Raw genomic sequence first — 17,704 nt, 5'->3', positions numbered from 1 at the left:
TGTCTGTTCTGTCACCCTGCATGTGCTTTTTCCCTTTTCCTTCCAAGCATCAGAAAGAAGTGCCCGTTCCATAATTTTGGAAAGAGCTAAATGTCCATCAACTGATGAATGGATAAAGAAGTTTGGGTTTATATATACAATGGGATACTACTTGGCAATAGGAAAGAATGAAATATGGCCTTTTGTAGCAACGTGGATGGAACTGGAGAGTGTGATGCTAAGTGAAATAAGTCATACAGAGAAAGACAGACGCCATATGTTTTCACTCTTCTGTGGATCCTGAGAAACTCAACAGAAGACCATGGGGGAGGGGAAGGGGAAAAAAAGTTAGGGTGGGGGAGGCAAACCATAAGAGACTCTTAAATACTGAGAACAAACTGAGGGTTGATGGGGGGTGGGAGGGAGGGGAAAGTGGGTGATGGGCATTGAGGAGGGCACCTGTTGGGATGAGCACTGGGTGTTGTATGGAAACCAATTTGACAATAAATTTCATATTAAAAACAAAAAAAGAAGGAAGTGCCGGCTCAGGTTTGAAGGCCTGCCTCAGGCCTCATGGGGCTGCTTGAAGAATGAGCGGAGTCAATAGTTTGCAGCTGGGGAGTAGCCAAGGGGTCAGACTATTGTTTCTATGCCCCCGGGGTTTGTAAAACATCCCCGGACAGGATGGAGCTCCCCCTCTGCTGCTAACTGGGGAGTTACTGGAGGAATGTGGCTAAGCACTTTGTTTTTGCTTTTTTGTTTTTTTGTTTTTTTCGATATATGAAGTTTATTGTCAAATTGGTTTCCATACAACACCCAATGCTCATCCCAAAATGGCTAAGCGCTTTGTACCCTCTTGTACCACAGGCGCCCCCAGCCCTCTGCTGCTTCCTCAGTGCAGGCTCACATGGATCACAGGGGAAGCTTCCCAAGCCAGCCTCCTGGCCTCTCCCCCTTGGGCCGGCTGCTAGAGCTGCCCTGACCCAAGGGAGGTAGGTAGGCGGGCGAGGTAAAAAGTCACAGGTGTGGCTCTGGCGTCAGACTGCCTCAGTTTGAATCTCAGCTACTGCTCTCCACCTGTGGGACTTTTACTTAATTTCCTGTGCCTCAGTTTCCTCATCTACAAGATGGGGGCGACAGCGGCGCCCTCCTCAGAGTTGTTTTAGGATTCAGTGGGATAAAGCATGCAAATGACTTTGAGTCTGGCACAGAGTAGGAGCTACAAACATCTCAGCTTTCGTTATTAGCCACCTAAGGCAGGGGTTTTCAACAGCAGCATTCTTACGCATCCGGGGTCGGGTCATTCTTCGCTGTGGGGGGCTGTTGGGTACGGGGTAGGATGTTGAGCAGCGAGTGTCCCTGACCTCTACCGCCTGGATGCCAGTAGCAGCGTCCCTCCCCCGTTCTCATGACAACCACAGATGTCCCCAGACATCGCCAGATATGCCCTGGTCGGCAAAACCACCCCTCCCTGAGAACCACGGTTCTAGGTCCTTGCTTGCTTAAAGCTTCCGGGCTCCCCGTTATTCAGAAAGTGTAGCGGTGCTTCCTGGGCCTGCTGGTACCAAAAGTGGGACATCTTGTACGAAACTGGTGCCCCTCGTTTGTGTTCAGGCTGTTTACCGATTCAATCCACTGCTGGCTGGACTTCTGAGGTGCCCAAGGGACCACTTGAGAGCGTCCTCTGCCGAATCTCTCTCTCTGCTCTGCAAGCTTCATGGTGACACCACTCAAGATGCACTTTGGTGTTTGCTTTTAAATAACAACTGTCTGTCCCTGTTATGATTCTCCCAGACTCCGGAGCAATAAGCAGCTCCAGTGACAGCTGTGCCAGATAGGAACCGCATGCGTGCCTCTCCAAGCGTCTCCCCCAAGCACTTCAGAGCAGCTAAGTGAATAAAACTGATTTCAGCTATTACCTGCACAGCCGCTTATGTCTCTACAACCTGCCCCGGAGACCAGAGTCAGGCCCTGGTGACAGCAATGAAAGAAGGATGGCAGTCACTAGCTTCCTAGCTGTCCTTGTCAGGCAGCCCACACTGCCGAGCCTCGGGAAATCTGGGTCCCGGTAAACAGGGTGACTGAGAGCTACACTCTGTCCTGAGGAGAGAGCGTGGGGCATTCAACCCAACGTCATGAGCAGCTCTGCACTTTTTGGAGTGAGGCTCAGGTGGCAGGCTGAGAGGCCCCATGCTTTTGCATATTCGTGGAAGGCTTTCAGGAAGTGGTGTTTTTATTTCTATTTTCAAAGGAGCGAGAGTTGGATTAGGTGAATGGAGGAAGCACAGACAATGTTCATTTTAGTGTGATTAGAGCCATTATTTCCTGAAACGTTAGTTTCCCCAGCTTGGCTCTTGGATCATCCAGGACAGGGACCATAGCTTTCTCATCTCTATTATCCTCAGATCTCAACTTAGAGATTGTTGTTGTTGGACAGACAGATGAATGGATGGATGGTGGATGGATGGAGGAATGAGATGTCTACCAGCATCTATTTAAATTCGTAAATCTGACCAGTCATCATATTCTCCCTCACCTCCAATAAACTGGAAGCCACAGCAGGTCATTGGCTTTCCTTAGTGGTGAACTGGAAATCCAGACCACCCACTGGAGGGTCTCTCACTCAATATGGGTTCTGAATAGGACCCTCTTGCCCCTGTGTTCTGGTCACATGTCCACGCTGGAGCCAGGCCTTCTACATTTGGCCTCTGCTCAGAACTTTGGTCGCCTCTATTATGGGAAGAATCAGTCATCTCAGTAGTTAAATGCCTATTTCCATGGATTCCCAAATCTGATAACTTGTAAGATGATCTGAGAGAGCGCATCCTTCCTGTAATGAGTGTCTTCTCTTTGTCTCTCCAGATCCACTCTCCATCCTTTCCTTCTACTCTAGGACACTGACTTTATGGAATGTTTCAGTGGGCTCCCATGTTGTTTGGCTTCCAGCAGGGTTCTGCCAATGGGCTGACCCAGCAGGAGAACCAAGTGAGGAGGGGGGAGAGTAAAGTTGGGTTATTTATTCACCACCACTCATCAAACCCCTCCCTCCCTGAAGCCTTCTTGCAAGTCAACCCTCTCTAGATGACTTTTACAGATCCTGGTAACTTCTCTCTTCTCTCATCCCTTGGGGTCTAGGAGTGGTAATAGCTCCATGTTATTATTCTCAGGGAACTATACTATCCCTATGGTTGCCTTACATCCTACCCACATCGAGACTTGTGCCTTTATTATACCCTCTTTGGATTCCCCCACCTTGAGTGTGCCATCTATTTCCAGTTAGGGCCTTGACTGATACACTGGCCTGAGGATCTTCTTATGTCTGAAGGGTGATCCTACCTGCCTCTCCATGCCCTCCTTGAACTTCCAAAGGTCAGAAAGAACATGCCCCCAAGGACCACTCCTTACCTACCTTCCCTGCACTGCCCTTCTCACCCCACAATCCCTTTTATGTCCCACACTCATGTTTAAAAGTCCCTCTTCTAATGATGTCGGGTACCTGGGTGGCTCAGTCAGTTAAGTGTCCGACTTCAGCTCAGGTCATGATCTCGTGGTTCATGGGTTCAAGCCCTGCTGCTTCAGATTCTGTGTCTCCCCCTCTCTCTGCCCTTCCCCTGCCTGTGCTCTTAAAAATAAACATTAAAATATATATATAATATACATGTATAATACATTAATATATATAATATATATATAAGTCCCTCTTCTAAAACAAGAAATGCTTTATATTCTCATTTGGAATTAATCAAAAATATTTACCAGTAAGAATGTTTTAATATATGAAGATAACAAGAGGGCTCACCCTGAACTCTAACCTAAAGCAAAGAAATGTAGTATCTCAATTTGCCCCTGGGGTCTAATCATAAGTGGTTGTGTTCATTTCTTTAGTAATATGAAGAGAAAAACTCACAGAACCTTATGACTTCTCCCTCAGAGCCCTTTTCTTTGGAACCATGACTGAAGGTTGAAGGAAGAGACTGGAAACTTGGAAGGCCAAGGGTCTTGTGGCTTTCTTCTAGACCAGAGCCAGTAAACTACAGCCCATGGCACAGCCCTTATTTTTGTAATTGAAGTATTCTCCTAATAGCCATTCATTCACATATTGTCTGTGGCTGTGTTCATGCTACAATGGCAGAGTTGAGTTTTCAGACTGTATGGCCTTCTGTGCAGAAAAGAGTTAACACAGTGGGGCTGACTGCTGTGCTTTGAAAGGCCTACTTGGAACTTGGATTTCAGGAGGTTCCCACCATCCCCAGATCTATAAGAGTGGTTCACTATGCCTAACCAGACTGTACAAGCAATGTACAGTTTGTGCTAACATGTGCTTTCCTTCTGGGAATCTGGAATTTTGGTATGTGCCAGGCAGAGGCTGTGTACGTGACCAGCCCTGATAAAAAAGCCCAGCTGAGTCTCTAAGAACTTTCCAGGTAGAAAACATCTCGCACGTGTTGTCTCAGCTCCTTGCTGGGGGGAATTAAGTGTATCCTTGTGACCACTAGGAGAGTACCTTTGGAAACTTCCACCTGGTTTCCCCCAGGCTTTGCCCCAGGTGCCTTTTCCCTTTGCCAATATGATTTGTATCCTTTTGTTAAAATAATTCACAGCTGTGAGTACAAATATGTGCTGAGTCTTGTGAGCCCTATCAAATCTTCAAACCTGGGAGTGGTCTTCAGGACCTCCCAACACACTGCAAAGCCAAAATTACTTGCCACCTGGCCCTTTAAGAAAAAGTTTGCCAATCCTTGGTCTACACAGTCTTAGTCTAGATGGAAATTATGTTTTATAGGACTCTGAACTCCCTAAGGCATGGCACAGGTCTTTTCTCTTTATCTACTGGCCAACCACAGTATCTTGTACAAGTTATTTATGGAGGGAGGAAGTCAGCAAGCCTGCAAATAATGGATTCAAGCCATGCTTTTTAAACTGTGGGTGGTGAAATCTATTTGAAAGGTTATGACCAATGCTTTTCACTGAAAGAATAGAATAGAAAATATCAGATTGCATTGCATATGGTAAGAATAAGTTTTATTTCCTGAAAATTTTGTTTCAGTTACACATGTGGACCAGATACTATCCTGGATCGTGATGTTAAAGGGTTTCCTCTTCTTGCCCGTTGCAGTAGAAAATAACTTGAAGACCGCTGGACTGTGCTTTCTTCGCTAGCTGCCAGGGAGAATCCCCACTGGCTGCCCCCCATCTCTCTGGCCACTGCATTTTAACCACATTCTTCCCCCACCCCCAGAATGTGTACTACACGAGCAGTCAGCAGATCCACGTGGGCATCCTGAGCCCCACGGTCGACGATGATGACAACCGGTGCCTGGTGGATGTCAACAGTCGGCCACGGCTCATCGAGTGCAGTTATGCCAAAGCCAAGAGAATGAAGCTTCACTGGCAGTTCTCTCAGGTAACAGCCCCAGAGCCCCCATGAAGGGCAGCAGGAAAGCAGAGGGGGGAGAAGGTCTAAGGGGCCAGGGAGCATGTGGGAGGAGACAAGGAGGAAAGGGACATGGTGGCAACAGGGAGGCTGGGACTCCCGGGATTTACTGGGCACTGACTATGTGCCAGACATTTTATGTACATTAGCTTATTGGCTCCTGATATTGGCGCTAAAAGGGGAATTGTCGAGGTTGTTATTGTTGTTTTATTATCATTTTGTTTAATTTGTAGATACATGGAGATAGGCTAGAGGGAAGTCATGTGCCCAAAGTCACACAGTAAGGATCAGGTCTGGGAGTTAGATTTAGGCCTCTCTGTCTTTAAACTCTCACATTTCCTCTCCACACGCCCTATCTCCTGGGATGAAGCCCAGTGTCCCAGGTGTAGACAGTGCCGAGGCACCTCTGGCCTGTGCCCTGCTTTGCCTTCCTCCCAGAATGGGCTCACTCTAGGGGAGGAGGCTTCCTCAAAGGGCAGTGTGTACAATGGTGAACAGGAAGCAGTCCCGTATTAAGCCTCCATCAGTTCTGAGGCCCATATTTGACTTCCTGCTCTCCATTAGCCCAGTTACAAAATGATGTCCGAGGATCAAGATGCCCAGTTGGGATGGCCCACCATGATTCAGCTTTGAAGAGGACCTGAGCCTCAGCCCAGAGGCTCCCAGCCCCCAGGATTCCACTAAGTTAGGGCCAGTTTTCCCCCATAGGTAGGGACACCCACCTCCCAGGCAGTGCAGCGGAAGTGTTCAGAACAGGAAGTGAGGGGGCCCACGGGCTTCTAAGGCATCAGAGGACTGTATATGGTGGAAGCTTCCAGGGAAGTCAGAAAGGGAATAGGTATATTCGTGGGACCGAGTAGAAGAGACCCTGACTCAGCCTCCCAGCAAGCTGCTGCTGCCCTGGGGAGGAGGAAGCTGGTGGGCACTGGAAGGGACTGGCAGTTACTCTCCCCATGGTGGGGGGGGGGGGAGGTGGTGGTGAGGGGGGGCAGGGCAGGTCCCGGCTGCATCATATTCTACGGGTAGGGGAACCTTTGATCCGTGATCTGGGTGTGTGCATCCAGAGGACTGAGTTGGGTCCTGAATGAGTGAGGAAGGTCAATACTGAGTTCGAAACAAGGCCATAGATTTAAGGGCTACTTGGAAAGCAGGAGTCCAGACAAGGGCTTTGTGACCCCCCAGGAAAAGCAGATGGCTGGGGAGCAGCACAGGGAGCCAACTGGGAGCACTTCCAAGGGCAGGTGGGAGATGTGTGGGGCAGCTCCGAGTCCTGGCTGGGCCTGCATAATGTATGGGGCTCCACGAGAGGGAATATGGGGCACCAGGACTGGTGGCTCCTGCCGTGCTCCTCCCTGTGTGGTGAACTGTAATAGTCTGTCCCAGTAAGAATGGCAGCCAGCCTTCATACAGTGCTTACTCTGTGCCAGAACTTCTAAGCACGGGGCATGTATTCGCTTATTTATTCCTCCAAACAGCTGCATGTAGGTACCATGAGGCAAATGAGACACAAAGACGGTAAATAACGTGCCCAACGTGTTCATGTTGGGTACTATCCGCGAACTATTTCAGGTTCTCCTTTTTACTTAGTAGTGGCCACCGAGAAGAAGGTCAGGGTCAGGGCTGAGGTTTGAGAATACAGGGCACATCTTCCTCCCGCCTCCCTCTCTCTCACTGAAGCACCTTTTCTGACCCCACACTCTGTCCAGCGGTAGCCTTTGTCACTGTCCCCTGCCAGGTGTCTAGCCCTGAGTGACACAGGATGGGACTGTATTTCTCCTCAGGCAGAGAGAGGGCTGGAGGCATGTGGTCAGGGAGGAAGGCTGGATGTGTGCTTGCTGGCTGGTGTTTCCCAGCTCAGGCTAGGTGCAAAATCGGCCTGCAGACTGGAGGCAACAGAGGGAAATGGACACATATCCCTGTGGAGGTGAGTGGGGCTGACTTTGCTGGGGTGAAGTGGACATCATACCATCTAGGGAGGCTGGGCAGGGGCTCACATCAGGCCATTCTCTGCTGCCTTCAGCCAAGCCTGCTGGGCCCGTGAGCTCAGCTTCCTCCTGGGAATGTTGAAGAAACTGTCCAGGAAGATGGCGGGTAGGGAGCCAGACCAGGGCTGCTGGCTTTTCAGAAGAGACAGCACTTAGCTTGAACCTTGAAGAATGTGTAGGAGTGTGCTCCATATGAAGATAGTGAAGGGCATTCCAGGGAAAGGGAACAGCATGTGCAGAAGCTGTGAAGCATCAAACCCCGGCTATGTTCAGAGAGCTGCGGATAGTCGGGTGGTGGGGCCTGGACGGCACAGGGGGCGGGGAGTAGCTGCACATGAGCCTGGACTTGAGCCTGTGGGCAGGAAGATGTGCGGCAGGGGACTGGCATGTGTAGGTGTGGGCTTTTGAATGCCCCTGTGGCAGAGATTGTGAGGCTGAATGGGAAGGGGAGCTTCTAGAAGGGGGAGAGAGGCAGGAAGAAAAGCCAGCAGGAAGCAGAAATGCAGTCTGAACATTTAGCTGTTCCCTCCTCCCTCTCCTCTGTGAGTGGCCCCAGGGTCCTTATGGCCCTGCCTGGCCACCGAGATCTCCTCTCAGGGCAAGGTCTGAGGCTGAACCGAGATCCCCAGCTTCTGGTGGTTGTGGGTCAGGCAGATTGACACGTGTGGCTGGGAGTCCTCTAATAGTTGAACATGCTGCTTCAACTCACGGGGAGGAGGGAAAGCGGCCCCAGGCAGCCCCGGAATAGCCCCTGGAGGTCATGGCCCAGCCACGCACCTGCCACGCTGGAGACTTGGTGTCACCAGGATATGAGTGTTGTTGAACTGAAGTGAGCTCCCTGGCCTCTTTGGAAGCCTTGCTCCTCCGAGGAGGTCCGGAACCACCAGGGACACAGAGCTCCTCAGCTCCGCTGCGGCCAACCTCATGAAGTGCAGTGTTCATAAACATAGCAACTCCATCCCAATTGGGACAAAACGAGATGAAGCGACCTGGCCAAGATCATAGGGCCTGAAGGATGGAGCTGGAGTTCAAACAGGCTGGTCGCATCCAAACACAGGCTGCTTCATATCCCAGCCCCACACACAGGCACCTCCGCCTGTTTCCAACCCTCATAGACAGATATGTCCCCAAGGTCTCAGGCTGAAGTGACTCCTCTCTCCATCTCCAGTCCCAGATGCCTGGGTGCCCCTGGCTGGCCTTCATCTCATCTGTCCATCCCTGACCGGGGCAGAGAAAGGAACATCCCCCCCCTAAAATGGACATACTCAAGGCAAAGACACCCCCAAATCTAGCTCTTTCCTTTTCTCATCTCAGCACATGGCCTTGAACAGGCAGCCCCATGTGGTTCCTACTTGAAAGGACACAGTGACCGGCAAAGCAGGCCATATTGGAATGTGGAATCCTGGAGCCTGGGCAATTTTCAGCCACTTACATATATATCTAATTAACTCCCAGGGTGGTTTGGCAGTCACATCTTTGATCTTTCTACCAAGGGGAACTGTTTGGAAATAATATTTTTAAATCCCTCATTTGCAAACCCAGAGCAGCCACTCTTGCCTGATATTTAAAGATTAACATATGTGAATTTTTTGTTTAATGCAAAATGATTGATGTTTATCAAGCAACCGGAATCTGTCCACAAGCTCTCGCTGGTTAGGAACTACTGTTGACAAGGCCAGAGGAGGCTGGAAGCCTCTTACGTGATTAAATCGTGTTCTTGGGCTACTTTTCTTGCAACAGGTTTTAATCTTTGCAAATTACATGGGTATCCTACCAACTAGAATGATCTGGTGCAGAAGTTGGGCTGAAAGGAGCTTTTACTGGTGCATCTCCAATCTCCTTTCCGGTTTCACATTCTGCATTATTTACTCTCCTGAGGGCTGCATTTAAACTCCACAGACACTCAGGCTGAATTAATTTCAAAAATAATCCAGCACGATTCTCTCAGGTTCTCCTACAAAGAAGATAGGCATTTGCATATCTTAGTGTTCCATCTCATACCCTGATTTTCTGTTTAACAAATAAAATGCCTTTCTTCTATCCCCTGCAAGCACTTCTGCATTTCTGATGCTTCAGGATGAATCAGGGCAGCATTAGATACTGACACTGAGAAACCACATTTGATGAAACATCTCTTGGCAACACTGATGTACAGGGCTCTGATGAGCAATTTTCTGATGATGAACATTCTTTCCTTCAGTTATTCATCAAACATTTATTGAGCATGGGGGTTGGGCAGGAGGGATGCAGATATGAAACAGAGCCAGCCTCTGCCCTGGAGGAGCTCATGAGCATATAAACACGCAATAAAATGCATGACGAGACCAGAAATGAGGGATGTATGATGTTCTGGGACCCTGGGGTTGTCGGGCTCAAGGATGGCTTCACATTCGAGACTTGTTTGATCTGGATCTTGAAAGTTGTAGGACAGTTCCCAGGTGTAAAAAGGGAGAACATCCCATGTAGAGGCTCAGCCTGGGCAAAGGCAAGAAAAAACAGAGTATGTCTGAAGAATGCAAATCCAGTGTTGGTATGGGTGGAATTTGGAACCTCCAAAGAGGCATGAGAGAGTTCAGACATAAGGGTCAGTTTGGGTGCAGATAGTGGTGATCGGTGAAAGCCAGGCCAACAAGTTGGACTTCACCTTAAAAGCAGAGGGAGGAACCGGAGGAAGTTTTAAGCAGTGGATTGCCACGATGGGGTCTGAACCCCTCTGGTAGTAGAGTTCAGGGTAGATTAGAAAAAAAGAGACATGGAAGCAAGTTAGGGGGCTGTTCCATCATTCCCATGAGAGATGGGGCAGACTCAATCGCCATGAGGGCGTGGGTCCAGGCAGCTGGGCGGGGGCGGGGGCGGGGGGGGGGGGGTTGGATTTTGAGAGAGACTGTATCAGTCTGTTGGAAGTACTGATGGATGAAAAGGAGGGAATTGTGAAGGGGTATTATAAACCCAGGACCACTCTAGGCTCTGGGTTTCTGTCCGAAGAACAGGGCAGCCAGAGTTGTCCCTCTCAAGTGACGCACCTAGAGACACTGTCTAGTGTCTCTAGACAGCCAGCATTTCCCACATCAGCACATGAAGAAATTTTGTGAACACGGGAAATAGTAGTCATTGCCTTCTGTGACTTTTCCAGCTTGTAACTCCTCCTGGTTTAAAGACTCTCCTAAAGTGTTACGTATAAATTATAGGACTTTCAGTCTTCTGAGAGTACCCTACATACTGAGATTTGGGGGGATTCTGGGATTTGGTGATGAAAGGTTAGTGAAAGAGGCATTTAGTCAATGAGCCCCATGCCAATAGAAGGAGAGGGAGTAAGCAAATATCAAGTTGCTACAGAGAACTTTGTGGCCAGACCTGCCAAGTGACGCGATAGACTGCCTCTCCATGGTAATGAGATGCCACTCTTCCACCATTACCATTATTGTGAATGGTTACACAAAGGCTGCATCCCTCTCTTCAAGATATTCTTACAGGGATTCTTGCCACATGATGTGTGTCTTCTAAGGTCGAACTTCCTTAAATTCTACCTATCTATTTGAATGCATGGTTGAAGGAATTGCAGGCTGTTGGACCAGAAAGACCAGAAGCACCTTAGCTCTGCCTTCTCAAAGCTGAAGGGCTGCCCTACCCACAGGAAAGCAGTCTTGTCCTATTGGTTCTGAGGGAAGACTGGCGAGTCTGGGACGATTTATAGAGCAGCTTTCTCCTAGTCCGAGTTGTCCAGACATGAGGTTGGCAGTTCAGGGAAGAGCCAGGGGCTCCGGGGACCATGCAGCAGGCCATCTAAGGCTCTGCAGCTCTCAGTGGATTTGCACTGGATGGCTTGAAGGGCCTGCCAAACCCAAAATTCTGTAATTCTAAGCTAAATTTAGACAGCAAGCCCTGAGGAGGGCTTCCCCACCTAGAAGGTTCCCTGGGCCTGCCTCAATAAAAAGCACCACAAGTTTGAAAATAAGCCAAACTCCTTGCACAACGGCCATCTTCATCCCACTGTGTGCAACTGTTTTTCCATTATGTCAGTCCACACTCCTCTCATCCATCAACCAATACACGGGAGGGCACGACTGTCTTACACTTCCAACATCTCTAGCACCTCATGGAAAACGAGACAGAGGAGTCACCCAACGTGCTGTTAATCAAATGAAGCAGTTATTTTTTTTTTTCAGAAATTCACAAAAAAACCAGAGGCCTCCTGTGTGCCAGGTCTTGAGCTAGATCTGTGGGAGACTGTAAGACGAACAAAAGTTTACCACTGATGACTCCCCTTACACACATGCGTGCACACTGCAAAAGGACATTTCAGCATAATAGTCAAAGGGCCCTGCTTAGCTGGAGAAATCCCTAGTTCCTACAAATAACACTTTTAGGTGGTGGTGCATCCTAACTGTGTTATGTGGGGTACTCTAAATTATACGGTAAATATGTACTTCTTCCTATAACTTCAGATTTGAAGGAAGGAGGTGGAAATGCTTTATACTAAAACAAATATGCATACTACGTAGAGCAGGGTGAACACAAATTTGTATGAATTTTTTTAAATTTTTTAGTATGTATTTATTTTTGATATAACACAAGTGGGGGAGGAGAAGAGAGAGGGAGACACAGTATCTGAAGCAGGCTCCAGGCTCTGAGCTGTCAGCACAGAGCCCAATGCGGGGCTCGAACCCACAGACCATGAGATCATGACCTGAGCTGAAGTCAGTTGCCCAACCGACTGAGCCACCCAGGAGCCCCTGTATGAATATTTTTTAAAACAGGAGGCTTTGACGAAACGTCAGGGTATCCAGACTATACCTCATGCTGCTCTCATACTGTGGGGGTTGCCGTCACTCCCCTTGGCTGTTGAGTCCTTTGATGGAAACATTAGCAAGGTCCATCTGGGGGTCCAAGAACACATAGATCAGCGTTCCCACTGGTAGGCTGTCCCCACACCTGAGCCCCTATGCTTGCCTCGTTCTCTGCAAAGCATTTATGCATTTTCCACATGAGGGACATCACGGATAACAACAGAGATGTCTATTAATGCCAGGAGAGAAGAAATTTTCGAGAGTATGAGGAGACTGCCCGGAAGAGAGCTGAGTGTAGAGCCAAGCCTGCCTGTCCAGGATAATTGGCTCTGATTTGTGGGGTATAATTTGATAATTTGATGCAAGATGAGTAACCCGCTCAAAAAAGAACCTATTTGCAGAGCACATTTCCCAGGGAGCATGGCTAATTCTGCCAAAGGATTTCCCCACACTCAAGGAGGAGGAGTCCTTGACTTTCTCCCATTCCGATTCCCAGTCGCCATCAGGAAGTCCGACTTCAGGAACCTTTTGTACTGAAAAGACTATAATCTGGTATTTCATTATGGCTCTGGAATAAAACACCTTTTCATTCCCGTGTCGTATGAAGGGGCAAATGTAGAACTGTCCAGTTTTGATGGATTAACAAAGCCTTGCATAGGCCCTGGAAGTTTGTGATGTTTAGTTTATGGCAGTCAGCATGCACCACCCCCCTTCTGCTCATCCCACAGAGATCAGGAGCCAGGAGCAGGTGTGATGGCTCAGATCCCCACTACTCAGACCGAAGAAGATTTTAAAAATTATTTACCGAATTTACATGGTGATTCCTATGTGCCAGATAGTATTGTAACTGCCTTATAAATATTACTTAACTCCCCCCAACAATGCTAATAGGTACTTTAATTATCCTCATTTTACAGATGAGGAAACTGAGGCACAGAGACATTAATTTGTCCAAGAACAAATCTAGGAATTTTGCCTCTGGGATCTATGCTTTAAACCACCATACTATGGCTCCTTTCTTTGTCTTGCTTCTAGAAAACCAGTGAATGGCTGCAGTGGGAGTTTGGGGCTAGGGTCTCCCTGCCAACCAGTCACTGGCGTGTGTGAACTGGCTGGATTCCTGCCACCTCAGCGAACTCCTTCCAGCCACCCTGCTATCTCCACAACCCACTTTCACCCTTTTTTTTTTTTTCCGCACTTGAGATTACCATTACCCCATCTTTGGTCCAGTGGACCTTCAGAGCAAATCCCAGGCAGACTCTCACTCAGGCACTGGTGAGTCTCCTTTAAAAAAGATAAATGCCAGAGTACTTCTTGAATAAATCTAGTGTTGAATATTCATAATACATAAAGACCGCTTTCCTCTATGAAAAGACTTAATCTCAGAGTTTCTTTAACTAGTGCTAACATCCCACCCATGCTTTGAAGTATTTGATTACTAATCATTAACTATTTAACCTGGAAACTCCCAAGCCCACTGTGCTTAAAGCCCAAGACACACTGGGCCATTTGGCCATGGAAAATTAATTGGAAAGTGGAACGAGAGCTTTGAAATAAGCAGAGAAGACTTTGGAATACAGGAGTCACTCCACACAACCTCCTCTAAACGCTTTGGTGGTAAACATGAGACCAGCCTGAGCTCAGCCCAGAGGCTCCAGAGGTCACAAGTGCAAGCGACAAGCCAGGCCCAGCCCTTCCTTGAGACAGCGACAGCTTGTTTGGGGTAGCCAGCAAGCAGCACCAGAGGCAGCAGCCCCCGGGAACCAAACAAGGCATTTTCTGGGCCCCATCACAGGCCCAGAAGTGATCTGTGATAAGCGAGCCCTCTGGGGACTCTGCCTAATCTGTTTACCCAGCCTACACCCTCAGGAGGAACTGGGCTAGTTAGGAAACTTCTAGCTGCCACAGGCACATAGTTGGGGAAACTGAAGCAGAGGGGAAGCGCATGCTGCGTGATCTGGGGTCAGCTACACAGTGGACCACGGCTCCACGAGCCCCACTCTACACATCATCAGTGCCCCATGGCAAGACACAAATCTGAGTGCCCCACAGCTCTCCGGGCCTTCTGCAAATGAGAAGCCTAAGGCCCAGGGCAGCTGAGCTGCTGACCCAGGGTCCGGTGGGAAGAGCCAGAGGCAAGGCCAGGAGCAGAGCCCCTCTTCCTTTGCTTCCGCCCACACTGCCTCTCTTGCCCTTCCAAGTGACTACTCCAGAGAGGCCCAGAAGGAGCCAGAGCTAGGCTGGGGGCTGGGAACGCACCTCCAGGAATTATTATTAGCCTCCTTAATTCTATACATTGAGCTTTCGATTTTTTGTAATGCTCTTTCCATATTTACTTCAGTTTCCATTCCAATTAAGCTCTCTGTGTGCTGCGGCATCTCTCCTGCCAGGTTTAATTGCCCTTATTTAAATTCTTTAATTAAAAGTATTGTGTGTTTCCAGATCCTGTTGGTGTATGTATTACACAAATAATTTCGATGACTGGACTGGTAAACCAAGGAACTGTGCTCTCCATGGACGGCGGGGCTGGCCAGGGGATCTGCATCAAGCCCCAGCCCTTCAGAGCCCAGGGCCCAGCCCAGGGGCTGCTGGATGGGCCTGGGCTGTGAGGACAAGAGACTGCAAACAGGCATCCTTGCTTTCTTCCTTCCTCCAACACTCCATGCCTCACACAGCAGCCAGAGTGGCCCGGTTAGCGTGTCAGTCGGACCCTGCAATGGCCCTATTACCAGATTAAAAGCCAAAGTCCATTCAGTGGCTGTGAGTCCTCACTGAGTCCTCACAGAACCTGCCCCTACCTCACCTCTTGGGCCTTAACTCCTACTCCTACCCCACGCCCGCGCTGCCCAACGGCCTCCACGCTGGTCTTTGTGCTGTTCTCTGAACACACCAGGCCTCTGCTGGTGCGAGAGCCTTGCTCTGGGGCATAGGACTACCCCCAGATTCCACCTAGGCCACCTTCTCTCCCCCTTTGTGTCTTCACTCAACTCTCCCCTTCTTGTTGACGATCACCCTGGCCACCTCTTTCTTCTGCCTGCCTCCCGCCAGCCCCACTCTCTTACCTGATTTGTCTGAGGCCGTTCAGGCTAGAACACAAAGGCCATCGACTGAGTGGCTTACACAACAAACATTTATTTCTCACAGTTCTGAAGCCTGGGAGGTCCAAGATCAAGGTGCCAGCAGATAGTGTCTGCTGAGAACCCTCTTCCTGGGTTGCAGGTGTTCCCTTTCTCACTGCGTCCTCACATGGCAGAGGGAGACAGGCATCTCTCTTGCGTCCCTTCTTAGAAGGGCACTAATCCAATTCATGAGGGCTCCACCCTCATGACCTAATTACCTCCCAGAGGCCCCACCTCCAAATATCATCACAGTGGGGAGTAGGACTTCAGTATGAATTTTAAGGGCTCGCATTCAGTCCATTTTTGTGCACAGCCTGATCACTCTCTAACACACCAAAGAACTGTTTGCTCCCCCTCCTGGAATATAGTCTCAGTCTTTGTCTACAGAAAAAGATCTGTTTCTGTTTAGTCACTCCTGAATCTCCATGGCCTAGAGTTACACAGTAACTGGCACACAGTAGGTACTAAATATCTGATGGATGGATGAATAGATGGATGAATCATGTGTCTGCAGCGAGCCCTCAAAAGAACTAGCCCAAACTGGCTCCGCAGAGCCCCTGAAGCCCACGAAGGTGACCTTCCTCTGCCCCAGACATCGAGGCACCCGCAGAGCTCAGTCTAGTCCGCTGCCTCGAGACAGGCATGGGGCCGGAGAGATGACTTGGTGGGCCTAGTCACACATGCTAGTGAGGAACAGTGAATGGGGCAGGGGCCCCCAGCCTGTCTCTACTGCTTACTGACCACGTGACCCTGGGCCTGTGTCCCAACCTTTCTGAGCCCTAGTCTCCAGTTCTATACAATGCGGACAATTACCATCTCCACCCCTCAGGGTTATCATGAGGAATACGTGCGACTGGGCATGTGGAGCATTTGACACAGTGCTGGGAGCCTGGAAAATCAGTGGCAACCGCTGTTAGTTCCATCTCAGTGCAGAGCCTGCAGGGAGGGGTACGGAGAGTCACAGCACCAGGCTGCTCCCCAGGGTGTGCTGAGCTCACCAGGGAAGGATGGACCGCAGGAAAGGAAGGCTCCTTTGCAATTGTGGTAGATGGAATCTGTCCAGAGAGAGTGAGAGCCTAGAGATTATTCACTGAGAGCGGCTGGGGTCTGCGAAGGAGGACAGGAGGGAGGCAGCACCCGTGGCCAGTGCTAGCTCCCTCACCGAAGTGGCCTGCCTTCTCCTCCTCTAGCCCAGATATGTTCCCAAGACATTGACCAGGGCTGCTCAGCGAGGCCTCCACACGGGCCTTACTCTTCTGCTCTAGAAGATTCTCCTCTTGGAGCCTCTAGGGAGGAAGCTCTCCTTGACTGCCTGCTTCACCCTCCCTGACAGGCCCTGATGCTCTCACTGAGGTTGTGTCTCCTTCACAGCACTGCTCTTGGCCTCGCTCTGTTTCCTCCACATCCTTCCCAGAGGCCACACTGGCTGCTTCTGCCCCAGGGTCACGACACTTCCTGTCTCCAGGGTCCTGAGGGCCAGGATGGGGTCTGGGAAATGTCACATTTGAGTCTCTGAAGGAATGCTTTCCTTCTCAGAGACACTCCTCCCTCTCTTAGGCTTGGCAAGGTGCCCCTGTGAAAGGCTTAGAATGTGCCTGAGTGGTAGCAGGAAAGGAGAGACTGCGCCTTCTCTGTTTTGGACAAGTTTCCCCAAGTTCATTGATTCCAGGGTTGACGGAAGCAGCCTGGCCACTGGCACACAGACCCGGGCCAGCCCCTGAGGAGATTCTGAGAAGCCCATCTTCAGAAGAGTGAATGGGCACTTGCTCTGGTCCCTTTTCTGCCTGTTGTGCAATTTTTCCGGAGCCCTCATCCTGATACACACTCGTTGGTTGTTTTATAGCTGATGGAAGGGTTTCCCGTTCCTCCTTCTCTCATCCTTCAGTAGTCAGGAAAGAAATTACCATCTGGTTCTAGACACAATGGAACCAGAGTGGAGAGCAGCTCACCCAGGGCCACCAGCTAACAACCAGGAAGGAAGCATCATAGGTCAGCACCGCCCCTTCCCATCTTACTGCCAGAAAGGCCGGCAGAGCTCATGAATTAGTGAGTGGGGCTGGTCTCATTCGCACCCTGCCTGAGCTCCACTCCTAGCGACATGGGTCTGGCACGCCGCCAGCTGACGGAGTGTTGGAGGGTCAGGGGAGCCTGGCCACACATCTGCCAAAGAAGCAGCAGTGACATGGCCCAACCCGGATGTGGGCGACAGGTGCGCTCAGGCCACGGCAACAGAAACGGCAGAAACCTGTGCCTGGCAGAGCCATGGGCTGGCCTTGCTTGGAGCAGGTGACACAAGAGATGTCTCTGGGTCTGCAAGTCCAGCTTTTGAGGGACAGAATGGGGTCCCACAGCTTCCAAGTGGACTGCTTGAAGCTATCAACCTGTCGTCAGCCCAGGAGC

General features: G+C 49.8%; 1 protein-coding gene across 1 annotated transcript in view; it reads left to right on the top strand.

Annotated features, from left to right (window-relative positions):
- The window catches only part of GALNT18 (polypeptide N-acetylgalactosaminyltransferase 18), a 352,446-nt gene that overhangs the window by 330,523 nt on the left and 4,219 nt on the right, over positions 1-17,704 (top strand). Inside the window, exon 10 of the mRNA XM_042957905.1 lies at positions 5,219-5,383. Coding sequence (XP_042813839.1) covers positions 5,219-5,383 — 165 coding nt within the window. The remainder of the gene's footprint in view (positions 1-5,218; positions 5,384-17,704) is intronic.

Source organism: Panthera tigris, chromosome D1 (assembly GCF_018350195.1).
Source record: "Panthera tigris isolate Pti1 chromosome D1, P.tigris_Pti1_mat1.1, whole genome shotgun sequence".
In the NCBI taxonomy this organism is placed as follows: domain Eukaryota; kingdom Metazoa; phylum Chordata; class Mammalia; order Carnivora; family Felidae; genus Panthera; species Panthera tigris.
This window is presented reverse-complemented; position numbering and strand designations above follow the sequence as displayed.